The following is a 15,461-nucleotide window of genomic DNA, read 5'->3' on the forward strand; positions in this document are numbered from 1 at the left end:
CAGAAAAATGTTATACTCCTAATTTAAATATTAACTAAATACATATAAAATGTAAATTAAATCCTGTGATGACGGAGCAGAATTGCTTAAGTCTTCAGTGACATGATCGTCTGAATACCGCTGCATTCATGTTTGAAATCATTTATTACATTGAAAACAGTTGTGCAGCTTAATATTTTTGTGGAATTATTCTCCCTCTAATGAATAGAATGTTAAAAAGAAAAACATTTATTGAAATGGTAATCTTTTGAAACATAAATGCCTTTAATACTTTTATTCAGCAAGTTGATCAAAGTAACATAATGACCCCAAACTTTTGAATAGCAATATATGTTTGAAGCATGAATAAGGAACGAATAATAATAAATAACCAGATCTGCAAAAAGAAGCAAATGATCAGCAAAATACACTTCATCGCTGCCTAGAATAATCTGAGAATGACAGCAGCTCGATGAACGGACCTGCTCAGGGTCCTGTGGGTCACAGTCTCTCACCACCACAGCACCTCCCTTCTGACTGGGACGCCCCTGTGCCACCAGACACTTGTCAGCCAGAACATTACGCAGCTAAAAGAGAACACACACACACACACACACACACAGAGAGAAAGAGTATTTTTGAAAAAGCCCATTTAAAGAACCGCTGCAAATATTTTATCTCATGGTCTGGGGGATATACATTACTGCATTTCATTTATATGAACTGACATGTATGCAAAAAAAAATATATATATATATATAGATTATATTTTAAATTTGAAATGATGAAATAAATAAATGGCTAATTTCTAAAGTTTTCTCTAAGTCATCTCAGATTTGCACATTTTGATTGGAGTGTGAAAAGTGCAAAGCATCAGTGGACTTAATGAATAGTCTGTCCAGTCCCTGTTTAAGAGCTGCTCTACTGCCCTCTGCTGTGTAAACAGACAGCTGTCCGTTCATTTGAGTACAGTAATGGAAAGATTACAAATTACTCCCAAAAAAAGAGAGCTGAGAGTGTTTGTATGTTGTGTGAGTCAAGCCTAGAAAACAACAGCCAAATATTCATTCAGTCCTTTATTGAGCCACAGAGCTAAAGGGTACGGGAAATATAAGGGTCAATGTGAGGTCTTACCCGACCCCGCTGCAAGACTTTGGGTCTCTTCAAACCCTTGTTGATAAAGACAGGCTGCTGGGGCTTGTGTGGGGAGGAGACCTGCATCTCAGGATAGATATTGTCCAGGTACCATTTGAAGGAGTGACACTGCAGCCGCTTCCGAATAGCGACCCGCTCGCTGATGTCCCCGTAGTCACGGTTCCTAAGCTCCGGGCGCAAGGCAAAGTACTGCTCCTGATGTACACATACACATATGCAATAGAAATCTTCAATTATCACATTTACTGAAAAAGCATAAGCGAGATAAAACATTATCACAAGTGAAAAGGTGCTTCACAGTCAATTCCATAAGCAAGTACTAAAGGAATCGTTAGCCCAAAAATGAATGACATGCAAGCAAAGTCAAAAAACACTTTCATTGTCTTATAATATGCATTTATTTTTACCTTTGCTCAATGACTCCCAAACTATTCACTCAACGATTAATTCAGTCTGCGGTGATTGGTCTTATTTTCATTTAATTGTGAGCAGTACTACTTTGTTTACAGCCGTTACCGTGGAAACTATTTTTACGCTCCAAAAGCGACACCTAGTGGCAAAGAATGAATTTGCATTTTCATTCAAACCAATGTGAGAAGACCAAGTGGGTGGGCAATATGTAATGTTTCATGTAGACGTCAACATGAAATGGCTTGGGATTCATTTAAAAAACAAAAAACCTAAAAGACTAATTTCAATGATTCAGAGTTGACTCTTTCTTTTGAGAGACAATAACTTTTTACACCGTGCACTTTCAGATTTAAAACATGGCAGGATGTTTTCATTAACTTAGAGCTGCGTTACGTACTGCATGAAAGGTCATTTTAAAAAATCCATAATGGGCCACTTTAATACACTAATCTTTAGCATCATGTACTGCAATTGTATAATACACTGTAATGACATCAGTAAACTGACATGGTGTAACTGTTGAGGAGTCAAGTGTCACATAATGTGTTCTTAAAGTAATATGAGAGTTAGTTATTCATAATGAAGTACCCATCAAGTAAAAAAAAACATGTGAACAGTGCTACCAAAAATAAAAACTCCTTCATTAGCTGGAAAATAATTCAACACTGTTTACACATCACTGAAGCAAAAAAAAAAAAAAAAAGACAGTATAGGAGTAAACAAATGTTGCTGAGAAAGTAGCTGACACTTAAGCAGGATCTTGAGAATAACCGGTTGGAGCAGAGCATTAATGTGTCTGACACAGGTAATTACATTCTCCACTAACTGGGTCAATTATCTCTTAGACAAGGAGCCAATTATGATGAGCCTTTGAAGTTCTGCGGGATGGACGCAGCTGTAAAATTCAAACACGCATGAAGAATTCATCATGTAATGAAACACTCTGCATGTGCTGCCAACAGCATTGAACAACTAACAGCACTACAGCTGTCAATATCCAACCTAGCGAAAAACATTTAATTTATTGAGTGAATTTAAAGAATCGGGGTCAGGGTGGACATGTTTTTTTGCTTTACAAAAGAAATAAAAAAAATAATAAACATGTTATGCCTGTTCTCATCCATCCGAAAGGTCAAACGTTTTACTCTAAATTAGAATCACTAGTGAAAATCACAAGTTTAATGCTGGAATGCACTACACAATTTCTATAAAACACACTAGGTATCACACTTTCCAAAAATTGTAAATGGTAGAAAAACTGGGGATCATACACATGCTGCCTGAAGAAAATCTTGCCAGACTTTCAAAAACACAAACTCCTGCAGAAACATGCACCTCATTGCTAGGAGACACATGAAAAATGAAAACAATGTGTTCTTAAATCATAATCATCATCATAATCTCAAAATTTTACAAAACATGTTTGATACCCCTGATTGCATGAAATCATAGAAATAAAAGTCTGTGCGCATCATGTACTGTGATTTTCTTTTAAATAAGTCAATTGCGACTGCAGTCTGACTTTCAGCAATTCATGTTCAAGTACTCCAGGCCACAAATAAGGGCTAACAAACACTTTCTTTTTTTTTAAATAAAGAGACCTGCCTCAAAAAATTCAATTAAACTACAATACTGACAAGAAAAGACTGAGCAGTTATCACTTTTGAATCCTTTTGCAAATGCACATGAACACACTACTTAAGAAAAAAAAAACTACAGTATGTACAACTAAGTTGAATTATTATACAGCTCTATGGTATACTTGATTCTGATTGGTCAATGTCCATTTATTCAGGCAATGTTGTATAACTGGCCACTCTTCCAGGAAACTAATCCATTACATTGTGCTACAATCAAGTTTCTCATATTAAAATGCAAGCTCTCTTACATACAAATGCTAAAAGATAGAAGAGTTAAAGGATTATTTGCAACATGTAGAACATTTTATTATTCATTTTATAAGAGCATTATGCTATTGATCTCCACCTTATAGTCATCCATCCAGACATGGGCCAAACGCAGAGAATTGTGGGCCATTGTATCCTGACCTCCGGGTGACCCATAGGGCCGACGCTTGCGGAAGATGTGCCCCACCCTGGAGCAGGGAACGATCAGTAACTGCCCTCCACACATCCAAATCTGATGGAAAACAATATTTTAAAACAAGAGAGTATATTTTTAGTCACCAAGATTAAATAAAAATGTCTAAACCAAAGGTTCTAAACCAAATTCAATCAAATTCATTATTAACTTCATCAACTCCTTCAATTCCCTCCTGAACCCTTTCAGTTTTGTCAAATTAAAAAACAAACAATGCATCTTAAAAGCACACTAATTTTACCCGAAAAGAGATCTCCAAGTTTTCTCCACCCCAAATGTCCATGCCACGGTCATACTGACCAAGCTCATAAAAATAATTCCTGTCCATGGCGAACAGCCCACCTGCCATCGTGGGAGACCTGCAGAGAAACAAGACTGGAGTCATACCAGCATTTTTTATTAAACCAGATTTAATAGTTCCATCACTAAATATGTCCAAATACTTTAATTTGAATTCCCCATTATTTTAAAATCTGAAAATTAGTATTAAAAAAAAGATACTGTAATGCTACAAATAAGAAACCCACCCTCAACCCATCTCTTTTAGAGAACTACAGACCAGTTTCCTTCTTCCTTTCATTTTAAAAACCATTGAACGAGCTGTGTTCTATCAAATCTCTCCCTTTCTCACACAAAACAACCTCCTTGACAGCAACCAATCTGGCTTTAGAATTGGACATTCAACTGAGACTGCCTCGCTCTCAGTTGTCGAAGACCTAAAACTGGCAAGAGCAGAATCCAAATCTTCAGTACTTATCTCGCTTGATCTGTCCGCTGCTTTTGACACGGTTAACCACCAGATCCTCCTATCAACCCTACTGGCAAAGGTCATCTCAGGAACCACACTCCAGTGGTTTGAGTGTTATCTATAACATAAGTCCTTCAAAGTATCTTGGTGTCCAAGTCACAACATCTAAATACTGGGGTGAATCAGAGCTCAGTTCTTGGACCACTTCTCTTCTCTGTCTACATGGCATCATTAGGTCCTGTCATTCAGAAACATGGCTTTTCATACCACTGCTATGCTGATGACACCTTCCTCTCATTATATCCTGATGATCCGACGGTAGCTGCTCACATCTTAGCTCGTCTAACAGACACTTCTTGCTGGATGAAGGACCATCACCTTCAACTCAACCTTGCCAAGACATAACTGCTTGTGGTTCCAGCAAATCCATCGTTTCATCACAATATCACCATCTAGATTGGGACATTAACCATAACTCCTTCAAAAACAGACAGAAACCTTGGAATTATGATTGATGGTCAGCTGACTTTCTCAGACTTTTGGCAGTTCTTCCAGCCAGTTCTATCAAACCTTTACAATTAATCCAGAATGTGGCCGCAAGATTCATTTTTAATGAGGCGAAAATAATTCATGTCACACCTCTGTTTATCCTCTAACTTTAGCACACACTATTCTAATTCTATTTTTTAAAAAATTTATTAAATCAATAAATAATAATAATATCTAACTAGCTTCCTACTCTTTTTGTATTCTATCCGTTTTCTTTTTCATTTATTATACAATTAACAAAAGCAAAAAAGATCTTTAACACTAGCTTGCTGTATTCTTTTTCTATTATATCTGTTTTCTTTTTATTTATTATATCATTTAAAAGCCCTTGCTATGTGTACTGCATTAAGCTAACTGAGACTTGTTATAGCACTTGTATATCATTACTCTTTTGTTGATTTAGATTGCTTCCATTGTCCTCATTTGTAAGTCGCTTTGGATAAAAGAGTCTGATAATTGACTAAATTTAAATGTAAATGAACAAATAAAATATATATATTTTTTATTTGATACTTAATGGACTCGAAGCAACAAAAAAAAAATTGAAATGTGCTTTCAAAATAGAACATTTCACAGAAAGGCAAAAAGTTTGCATCCTAGCATTATGTAAGACACTGGTCATACCTGATGGCTCCATCAGGGCTGTTGAGTTCAGACATGGGCACTGGATCCCATTTAAAGTGCAAGCCCCAGTTAAATCCCCCCCGCACGATAGGAGAGGGGCTGTATACTAGTGTGTCTGCACTGATGATGTCGATGACTGGGCAAACCACGGTTTTTCTGTTCTCTTTGATGGGCGTGAGCAGAGGCTGGAGCCATGCCTCATTCACCTCACAGTGACTGTCCAGAAACACCAACACCTCACCTGAAAGAAATAACAGCGATGAAGACAGCCTTTCTGAAGGATATAGTAATAACAACAAGAATCAAAACTGCTTTCTTTATGAACTTTTTATAGTCTCAGAATTTCGGTTGCATGGACTGCTAATCGAGAGACAGAAATCTCTCAGGTTTGTTTTGAAGATTAACACAGCTTTCATCAGTTTGGAAATCAGTTTTATTGGGTGAACTATCCCTTTAAGGTCAGACCTGTAGCATGAGATGCCCCAATCATCCTTCCGCGGATAAGGCCCTCCCTCTTCTCATTACGAACTAGCTTCACTTTCTTCTGCAGGTGCTGCTGTATGTAAGAATCCAAGTCTTCCTTCAGATCATCTGTCAGACAAACAGTGTAACATCTGATGAGTCAAACATTCAGCAATCCTTTCAACTACATTACACACATTAGCTAACATGTTACAGGCAATGGTTAAATCTAGGGAAGCTGAAAGCTCCAAGTCTTTTGGATTACAACTCTTAAGAATTTGTCAGGTGCTTTAAACAGTTTAGAATATTTTCTGACCGAATGATTACGTGCACATACACAAATACCAAATATCTGGCTCATGAAGTCATTTTGTGATTAGTCATGTTTAGTGCATTCAAACAGTGATATATTAAACTCTTTAACTCTTCAGTGTTACTTGCACAGTGGACAGTTAATTGAGTGTTGACCTAATTCTACAGTATATTTCGTTTATTTATATATATATATATATATATATATATATATATATATATATATATATATATATATATACACACACACACACACATACACACACACAGTATATTATACATTAAAAATGTTTGCTAAAGGATGCTAAATTTGTGTTATTTGAGTCGCTTGTGTGAGGAGATAGATCATGAGAACCAGTTTAGTCTCTTGACACTAAGGTATCTCATTAAGGTTTAGAACAGATCCAACTTGTCAATCATTATCACGTCTTGCTTCAGTGAACTAAAACAAAAGAAGAGATGACTGGAGATGTTGAGAGAAGTCAAGTAGCTTGCCCAGTTCACTGTGGTCATCCACCAGTATGATCTCATGGAGCAGGTAGTGTGGTGTGCGATCCAGCACGCTGTGAACCGTCCTAAGGAGGGCAGAGAACGCCTCATTGTAGAAGCAGATCACTATGCTGGCTGTGGGCAAGGTCACGGGATAGATCTGGTCTCTGCACCTGTTGGGAGCAGTGTTCATGTGATGATTTACAGCAGTATCACGCCAAATCACATGTCCCTTCACCTCCATTTACACAATATGGAATGTTTTCCTCAAAATCATGTGCACCTTGACCTCATAAAGAGAGATGTTCGTACTTGTCATTCCTCGTGTCAGGGACGTCTCTGTGGTAGCCGAGCCGGTTACTGATGAGAACGTTGAAGGCGTGCTTATGATAGCCCATATCTCGTACCTCTTGGTCTTGCTTGTTAAAAATCATTCCTGAAATCAGAACACTCGTAAATCACTGACTTATTACTCAGTGGCTGCTTGTTAAAAGCAAGCTGCTTTTCCAGAGGATTTAGTGGAGCCCACAGTGAAGGACAGATGGTCTAGTCAAAAGTCTTTTAAACCGGTGGATTGATTCAGCTTCACAGCATAATATAGGTAGAAAGTGTGTTGTCATGGCAACAAAAGCTGTTCCAAAACCTGCCTCGCTGCCTGCAAAACTCATATTTTAATGAATATCCAATTGTAGTCAAGTCTTTTTCTCTTTCCTGTCATGAAAAGTTTTCATGCCATTTCATCTTTTCTAAGTAGCCAAACAGGCTTTTCTAATTACCGGTGACAAACTGTCAAAACACTATTTATTCTAAAAGCACACGGTGGAGCTCATTACTGTAAATGAGCAGCACAGGCTCTTTTTCTCACTCGCTGGAAGATTTAGACCAGGGCTTCATAAGTGGTGGGTCGCAACCAAAAATGAAATTGTATTAAAATGCAAATAAAAATCATCTTGCTAACCAAATAACCACCATTTAAGATGAGAACCACTTCCCACATCATCTGCTGTTGATGTCAAAGGCTAGGCTAAGCGGCCAATCCCACTCTATAATATTTAGGTGCAAATTCATATTGTAGTAGAAGCTAACCAAAATTAGACATATGCCAAAATGGGTAGGATGCTTAAAAACCAATAAAAAGCAACCCAATACTATTCTTATTTTATTAAATACATGTTAGTTTGCAGCAGATTTCGTGGCTTGTATGACACCCTGGGGCAAACACCGCTTTTTTTTTTTATCTGATTTGATGTTTGTTTAATTGTATTTTGTATAATACATTAAACATCAACAACAATACTTCTGTGGTGAGTTGTTACTTGATATCCAATATAAAATCTGTATCCTATCAACAGACCTCCACACAATATGTCTATTTCAAATGAAAACATATACATTTATAGTTGGAATATATGTCCACTAACCCAGCTCTGGAGAAAGGTCCGGCTTGAGAGCCTCCATTGCATGTCCTTTGCGGACTTGACTGCCATCTCTGCGAAGGAGCGCTGGGCCACGGGTGAAACGAGGCTGGAAGCGGCGCTGCCCCTGGATGGGCACATTTTTGAAGGACAAATGGCTTTCCTGGCTGAGGTGGAAATACAGGAAGAGTAGAATCGACCAGGTCACAGAGGTGAAGAGGCAACCATAGCAAAAGTAGCGCAGAGTGACGCTGCCCATGGTAACGCTAGCATCCTTGGCTGGCCATTATCAGGCCCCTGAAAGACAATTATTCATTGATGAGTAGACAGTTAATAATTTTTTTATCTTTTTTTGCACAATGGGAGATTCATCATTTGTTTATGAATAATGAGACTCATTGGTTTTCAATCATCAAGTTTCAAGTAACAAGAGAGAATCAAATGAGACGAAGTACCGTATTTTCCGGACTATAAGTCGCACTTTTTTTCATAGTTTGGCTGATCCTGCCAATTATAGTCAGGTGTGACTTATTTATCAAAATTAATTTGACATGAACCAGGAGAAATGAACCAAGAGAAAACATCTATGCTGCCAGAGATGCTGCTCAGTACTCCTGTAGTCTACACTGAGCGGCATAGAGCGCCCTCTTGCGGCTGTAGACGGTAATGTTTTCTCTTGGTTCTTTGTTCTAAATAAATGCGACTTATAGTCCAGTGCGACTTACATAAGTTTTTTTCCTCGTCATGACATATTTTTTGACTGATGCGACTTATACTCAGGTGCGACTTATAGTCCGAAAAATACGGTACCTTTCTTCTGTAAAACATCCAGTATTAAAGGGGTCATATGATGTGATTTAAATTTGTCCTTTCTCTTTGGAGTGTTAAAAGCTCTTGGTGCATGAAGAAGATCTGTAAAGTTGCAAAGACTAAAGTCTCAAATCCAAATAGATATTCTTTATTAGGGCTTTATTAGGACATTCAGTGAATATAGTTTTAATATGAATGCCATACAAATGCTAACAGTAAACATCAGTTTACAAATGGTGAATTAATAATAAAAATAAATAATAAGAAGAAGAAGAAAAAGAAGAAGAAGCAGAAGAAGAAGAAAGACAGGCTTGTATTTTAAACCTATTCTTTTTTTTGTAAGGAGTCATTTTAAAGCCCTATACAGTGGTCTTATTGTTATTTCTGATGAAGAAATAAAACATTAATTTATCCTAATCAAAAGAAAATTAAACCCCTTTTTTTTGCAAACAGAGTGAGGTTTACGGTTAAAAAGAAAAAAGAAAACAAATGTGATTATTCCTTTAACAATAAAGATATATTAAAGGGGGGGTGAAATGCTATTTCATGCATACTGAGTTTTTTTACACTGTTAAAGAGTTGGATTCCCATGCTAAACATGGACAAAGTTTCAAAAATTAAGTTGTACGTTTGAAGGAGTATTTCTGTTCCAAATATACTCCTTCCGGTTTGTCACAAGTTTCGGAAAGTTTTTTTCGAGTATGGCTCTGTGTGACGTTAGATGGAGCGGAATTTCCTTATATGGGTCCTAAGGGCACGTCTGCCGAAAGAGCGCGCGCTCCCGTATAGCAGAGCACTGAGAGCACAACAGGCATTCACTGATCAGAGCGAGAGCGTCGCGAAATGTCACAAAAGGAGTGTGTTTTTGGTTGCCAGGGCAAGACAACCCTGCACAGATTACCAAAAAAAAACAGCTTTAAGGGACCAGTGGATGGAGTTTATTTTTACAGAGCATCAACGGAGTTGTTCAAGTGTTTGTGTTTGTTCCCTGCATTTTGAAGATGCTTGTTTTACAAACAAGGTCCAGTTTGACGCTGGATTTGCACATCGTTTATTTCTTAAGGATAATGCAGTCCCAACGAAAAAGGGTCACGATCGTGTGTTGGAACCGCATGCGGTGAGTAAAACTGCTTCAAATATCTCTGTGTTGTTAACTTAGCTATCGGCGCGTAAGCACATCAAGTAAACAACATGTGATGTTGTCATCAAACTGCACTTTCCACATGTACAGCTTAAAAAAAAAAAAATAGACGACAAAGTGCAACTTAGTCATTTTCCAAAACCGCTAAGCAAATATATACAGTTTAAGTACATACCACATAGAGACGTTGTTGCTGATGCTGCTCTTGTTAAATTTCAGCCTCTGGATCTGATTCTGGATCATAAATATGCGAATATGACTGTTAGCCATGGTTTGTTTTGGTTGGTTTTGTCCTCACGGTAATGTCACAGCTTCCAGACGCTGTCAATGCAAAAGCCTACTGGCGCTCGTGATTCTTTAGCTCCGCCCACACATCACGCCTCCAGTCGGTCGTGTTTTTCCAGGTAAAATCGGTACAGACTATCTTTCTCTTATGAATATAATAAAACTAAATACTTTTTGGAGTTATGAAGGATGCAGTACTACTCTATAGGATATTCAAGATTAACAGGATATTGAGTGAAAACGAGCATTTCACCCCCCCCCTTTAATATCTATTAGCATTAGTAGCATTAAGTCTTAAAGGGTTAGTTCACCCAATAATCAAAATTATGTCATTAATAACTCACCCTCATGTTGTTCCAAACCCGTAAGGCCGAATCACCGAATCGAACTGAATCGTTTGAAATGGTTTGCATAAGCATTAATCCACAAATGACTTCAGCAGTTCAGTCAGTGTACTGTTTGAGTAAATGAATTACTCCGGGATATTGGTTTGTTTTAACTCAGATTGAGTGCCAGCCACGTTAAAAAAGTTAACAGATTAAGTCATTTATGGATTAATGCTTATGCGAACCATTTCAACTATTCGGTAAACTGGTTGAAGAAGATCCGGTTACATCGAATGATACGTTCGCGAACCGGGTATCACTACACTTCAGTATTTTGAAATCTCACAACAGACCGGAAGAGAAGACAATGCTGAATAAAGTCGTAGTTTTTGTTATTTTTGGACCAAAATGTATTTTCGATGCTTCAAAAAATTCTAGCTGACTCTCTGATGTCACATGGACTACTTTGATGATGTTCCTTTCTGGACATGGACAGTATACCAGTTCTTATACGAACTATTTATGTTCTTATAATCAAACTTTTTTTTTTTTTTTTTTTTAACTACAGAACACACAGTTTCAATGGAGGGACTGAGAGCTCTCGGACAAAATCAAAAATATCTTAATCTGTGTTCCGAAGATGAACGGAGCTCTCACGGGTATGGAACAACATGAGGGTGAGTTATTAATGATATAGTTTTGATTAATGGGTGAACTAACCCTTTAAGACTGCTAAATAGTAATATATTCTGACATTTCCTAATATAATAATATAATATAAACTTTTATTTTGACGGGTTGCCATGAGGAACTTGCAGCTGTTGTGTATGTGATATGATGGTAGTTTTCTCAAATGAAACTAGGGGCTGCATGATTAATTTAAATGGAATTGAAATCGTGATTCAACAGAAGCTGCGATTTTCTTGCGTATCTTCCAGAGAAAAGAGCTTGTCATGAGACGCGCAGTGCGGAGCGCTGTATGACTGATGCATCAGTTCAATTTAACTTCATTCCAAATATATGAACTTACCTGTTTTGAATACTTTATATTTAACATGTTCGTTTATGTCCAATATTGGTGTTAAACTGTTGGAATTTAAATGATTGATTGATTTTCACCATTGACTGATTTCTCAGAACATTTAGACTGATAACTTCCATGCGCAGACGCAGCAAATTTGTCACAGGACGCACGTTATATTTTGCGTTATATTATGCGTTATATTTAATGTTAGGTTATCAGTTTAGCGCCATCTGCTGTCAGAGAGTGAATGTGCTTTCATTCAGCGCGTCTTACACATGTCCTCATGCATGCTTGTTTACATAAGAGCGCACAAGCATCTTTCAAACAACATACAGTGTTGTGCATTTAACCAGTTGATGGGAATAGTATTCTTAAAATGCATCCCAAATTCTGAATAATTTGTAATGTATAATTATTCACGGTATTTAGAAGTGTCCACGATAACAATATTGTGCATATTCATTACCATGATATATCCCATTAACGAATACCGGCACATGTCTAGTGTGGTTTCAGTAACCACAGTTAGTGTCAGGTACATGCTGTGTGTATCTAGGCGAAAGCAAAAGCACTTTATTTGGCCTTCCGAAAGAAGATGCATTTAGTAATCTTTAAGATTACAAACAACAGAACAGCGACACATTTTATGGACGACCATTTGTGAACCAAGGAGAGGGGGTAATTCTGACCTTGCTATGACAATCTGGCTCTTCTGAATCAGCTTCTGTTAAGAAAAGGAAAGTGACGTGACATTCAGCCAAGTATGGTGACCCATACTCAGAATTTGTGCTCTGCATTTAACCCATCCGAAGTGCACACACACAGAGCAGTGAACACACACACACACTGTGAACACACACCCGGAGCAGTGGGCAGCCATTTATGCTGTGGCGCCCGGGAGCAGTTGGGGGTTGTTAGTATGTTTTGTTATTAGTTTAAGTATTTGCTATTGAATGTTCAAATGCAGAGTTTTGCACATCACGTGTATGTGTGTGTGTGTGTGTGTGTGTGTGTGTGTGAGAAAGAGAGAGGGTCACACAGTGGAGTCAGCTTTCTTAACCGTCTGTGGCTTATGTACTGCAAACACATACGAACTTCCTCACTGTGTCTGTCACGACACTCTGTTCCCCTTTCAGGCTTGAACTAAGGACTTTATTAACTGTCTTTACATTTATTTTGAAAGATGAAGCTTGCGATTATGGAAAGGGGGCGATACATTTCTGCAGAGTGCTTGTGGTGTTCGGCCAATCAGAGCAGACTTTGCTTGTCGGAAGAAGGCACTTTGTATTAAAAAAATGACGCATTTGAGAGAGGCAGGGCATATAGGACATACAATAATATACAGTATTTGAAAAATTATGTGTTTTTTGAACATTAAAACTTGACAATATATTCTGTTACACCAAATACACAAAATGTAAATTTAAAAAAAAGCATCATATGACCCCTTTAAGCATTACCAATACCCCAGAGTTATTCACTTTATAAATCATCCAGTGACATTATTTTTAGATATTCCAGTAGCAAGAGGCACAAATCAGACTCCCATTTAAATACATACATACATAAACACTGATGCCCTTAGTAACTAAACAGAGGAAAAAGGTAGAGACAATGCTGCATTTTTTATTTTTTTTGGTAAAGAAAATTGTTATATGGGATATGTAGGCCTATGAGAAATAGAGTACTGACCTCAGCATTTCAAAAGCATTAGTCAATCATTAACATGTACTTTGCACAACATTTTAAGCCGTAACACACCAGACAACAAATCCAAGTAAAAATAAATACATTTCTAGTTAAGTCTCATTGTATTGCATCACATCACATGAATGGCAAAGACACGTGTCATTCTTCAAACCGATGCAGACATCCAGCGGCCTCAGTAACTCGAGAACCCACCCGAAAACTGAAACCAGTGAATGCAATTATATGGAATTACAGCACAGCTCTTGTGAATGTTTAATTTATGCTTGGGTCCTGAAAGCCAACTTGCCAGGATAAATAATAAATAATCTTGCTGTGTCATGCACCAGACATCACAAAAAATGCAAGCATTGCAGTATTTGTAATAATTTTCTTCAGCTAGTCTAATTTAACTAAAGACAGACCAATATGTTAGCCTGGCCAATTTATTGGCCATTTAAAATTATCTTCTGATAAAAATGCATTCTTAAGTGAATGTTAGATGATTTAGGATAGGGTCAGAAGTTACCATAAGAGTTGTAGTCCACAATCTGGCAAAATGTATAGTTCACATTTCTTGTGCGCACTGTGAATTTTAAGTAAATGTTGTGTAATTTGTTTTCCAACCATATGCACGGTTTCATAATCTTTCCTAAACAGAACTGAGTTAAGTCTAAAAACGAATCAGCTCGGAAGTGATTAATCAAGCTCAAGTCGAGTGACGTTTTAAGGGATTTCGTTAGTCAGTGTATGTAACTTAACGTTTGTTTGGATATGAACTGAAGTCATCCAGAGCGGTTCTGTTCTTAAACGAACTATGTCTGTTCTTATAATCAAACTACAAAAAAAAAAAAAAAAAAAAAAAAAAAAAAAAAAACTACAGAACACGAACAGAGCTTTGTCTCAAATTGCTGCGCTGCCTACAGTAACGTTACACAGACAACCATCATAGACTATCTCAACAAACTAGTCAACTAACGTTACCTACATAGAAAGAATTTCTGGATACGATATTATCAGATGACCTTTATCACTCAACATACGTCAAAGAATCATGGATTGAATCGCGGCTGGTTTGACCGCAGTCGCACCAAAATCCCTGCTGATTCGTAAAGATCCTCCTCAAACGCCCAAAGCCCAAACATGATGCCTATGTAGGCGGCTCACTGGGACGCAGACATAATGAGCTATGAGCTAACTCGTTAACTGCACAGAATGAACAATAACTGCTGTAACGTTTCTTTAACCCGGTACTGATCTAAACCTCTCTAAAACGTGTAATCTCTGGTAATGTCAGTGTGGTACAGTGACTCACTCGCTGATGAAGAGGTCTTTCACAGCAGCTCCATTGCTCTCCTGCAATCTGAAATGAATCTGAGCTGTGCTGCTGTCAGTTACTCGCTGGTGATGATGCGCCTGCGCCTGACTGACTCTGTTGCCGCCTGCTGGCCGAGCTTCAAAATGGCACCAACTCCACAACGGTGACCACTGTTTTCTACACATTAAACAAACCCATTTTTCATCTTCCAAACCTGTCCTGGAGGACCCACAGGCCTGCAAATGTTGTATGCCTTCCTAATCATACAATTTCTATATTCCAGTCTTTACTAATAAGTTTATGAGTTGAATCATAACAACTCATAATCATAATTACTGTACTAAGTTTTCTACAACTATAGGTATTTTATTCTACAATACACTACAGTTTACTATAGTAAAAACTAAAGTATACTGCAGTATTTATTACACTTTATCAGTTCACTATAGTTACAGTGTCGCCCACTATTATTGGCACCCTTGGTAAATATGAACAAAGACGGCTGTGGAAATAAATCTGCATCGTTTATCTTTTTGATCTTTCATTCCAAAAATTCACAAAATTCAAAACTTTTATTAAAGTAAAACAATTTAAAGTGGGGGGAAACTCACTTTATGAAATAAATGT

At 37.5% G+C, this 15,461-nt stretch overlaps 1 protein-coding gene across 1 annotated transcript in view; it reads right to left on the reverse strand.

Annotated features, from left to right (window-relative positions):
• Positions 1–14,984, reverse strand: part of galnt11 (UDP-N-acetyl-alpha-D-galactosamine:polypeptide N-acetylgalactosaminyltransferase 11 (GalNAc-T11)) — a 17,366-nt gene extending 2,382 nt beyond the window's left edge. The window contains exons 1-10 of the mRNA XM_052596207.1: positions 14,832–14,984; positions 8,251–8,541; positions 7,142–7,265; positions 6,836–7,002; positions 6,032–6,157; positions 5,567–5,807; positions 3,887–4,004; positions 3,532–3,684; positions 1,114–1,329; positions 462–566 (exon numbers count right to left, since the gene is read on the reverse strand). Coding sequence (XP_052452167.1) covers positions 462–566; positions 1,114–1,329; positions 3,532–3,684; positions 3,887–4,004; positions 5,567–5,807; positions 6,032–6,157; positions 6,836–7,002; positions 7,142–7,265; positions 8,251–8,503 — 1,503 coding nt within the window. The 5' untranslated portion in view covers positions 8,504–8,541; positions 14,832–14,984. The remainder of the gene's footprint in view (positions 1–461; positions 567–1,113; positions 1,330–3,531; positions 3,685–3,886; positions 4,005–5,566; positions 5,808–6,031; positions 6,158–6,835; positions 7,003–7,141; positions 7,266–8,250; positions 8,542–14,831) is intronic.
• Positions 14,985–15,461: the final 477 nt, after the last annotated feature.

This window comes from Carassius gibelio, chromosome B24, assembly GCF_023724105.1.
Source record: "Carassius gibelio isolate Cgi1373 ecotype wild population from Czech Republic chromosome B24, carGib1.2-hapl.c, whole genome shotgun sequence".
Lineage (NCBI taxonomy): Eukaryota > Metazoa > Chordata > Actinopteri > Cypriniformes > Cyprinidae > Carassius > Carassius gibelio.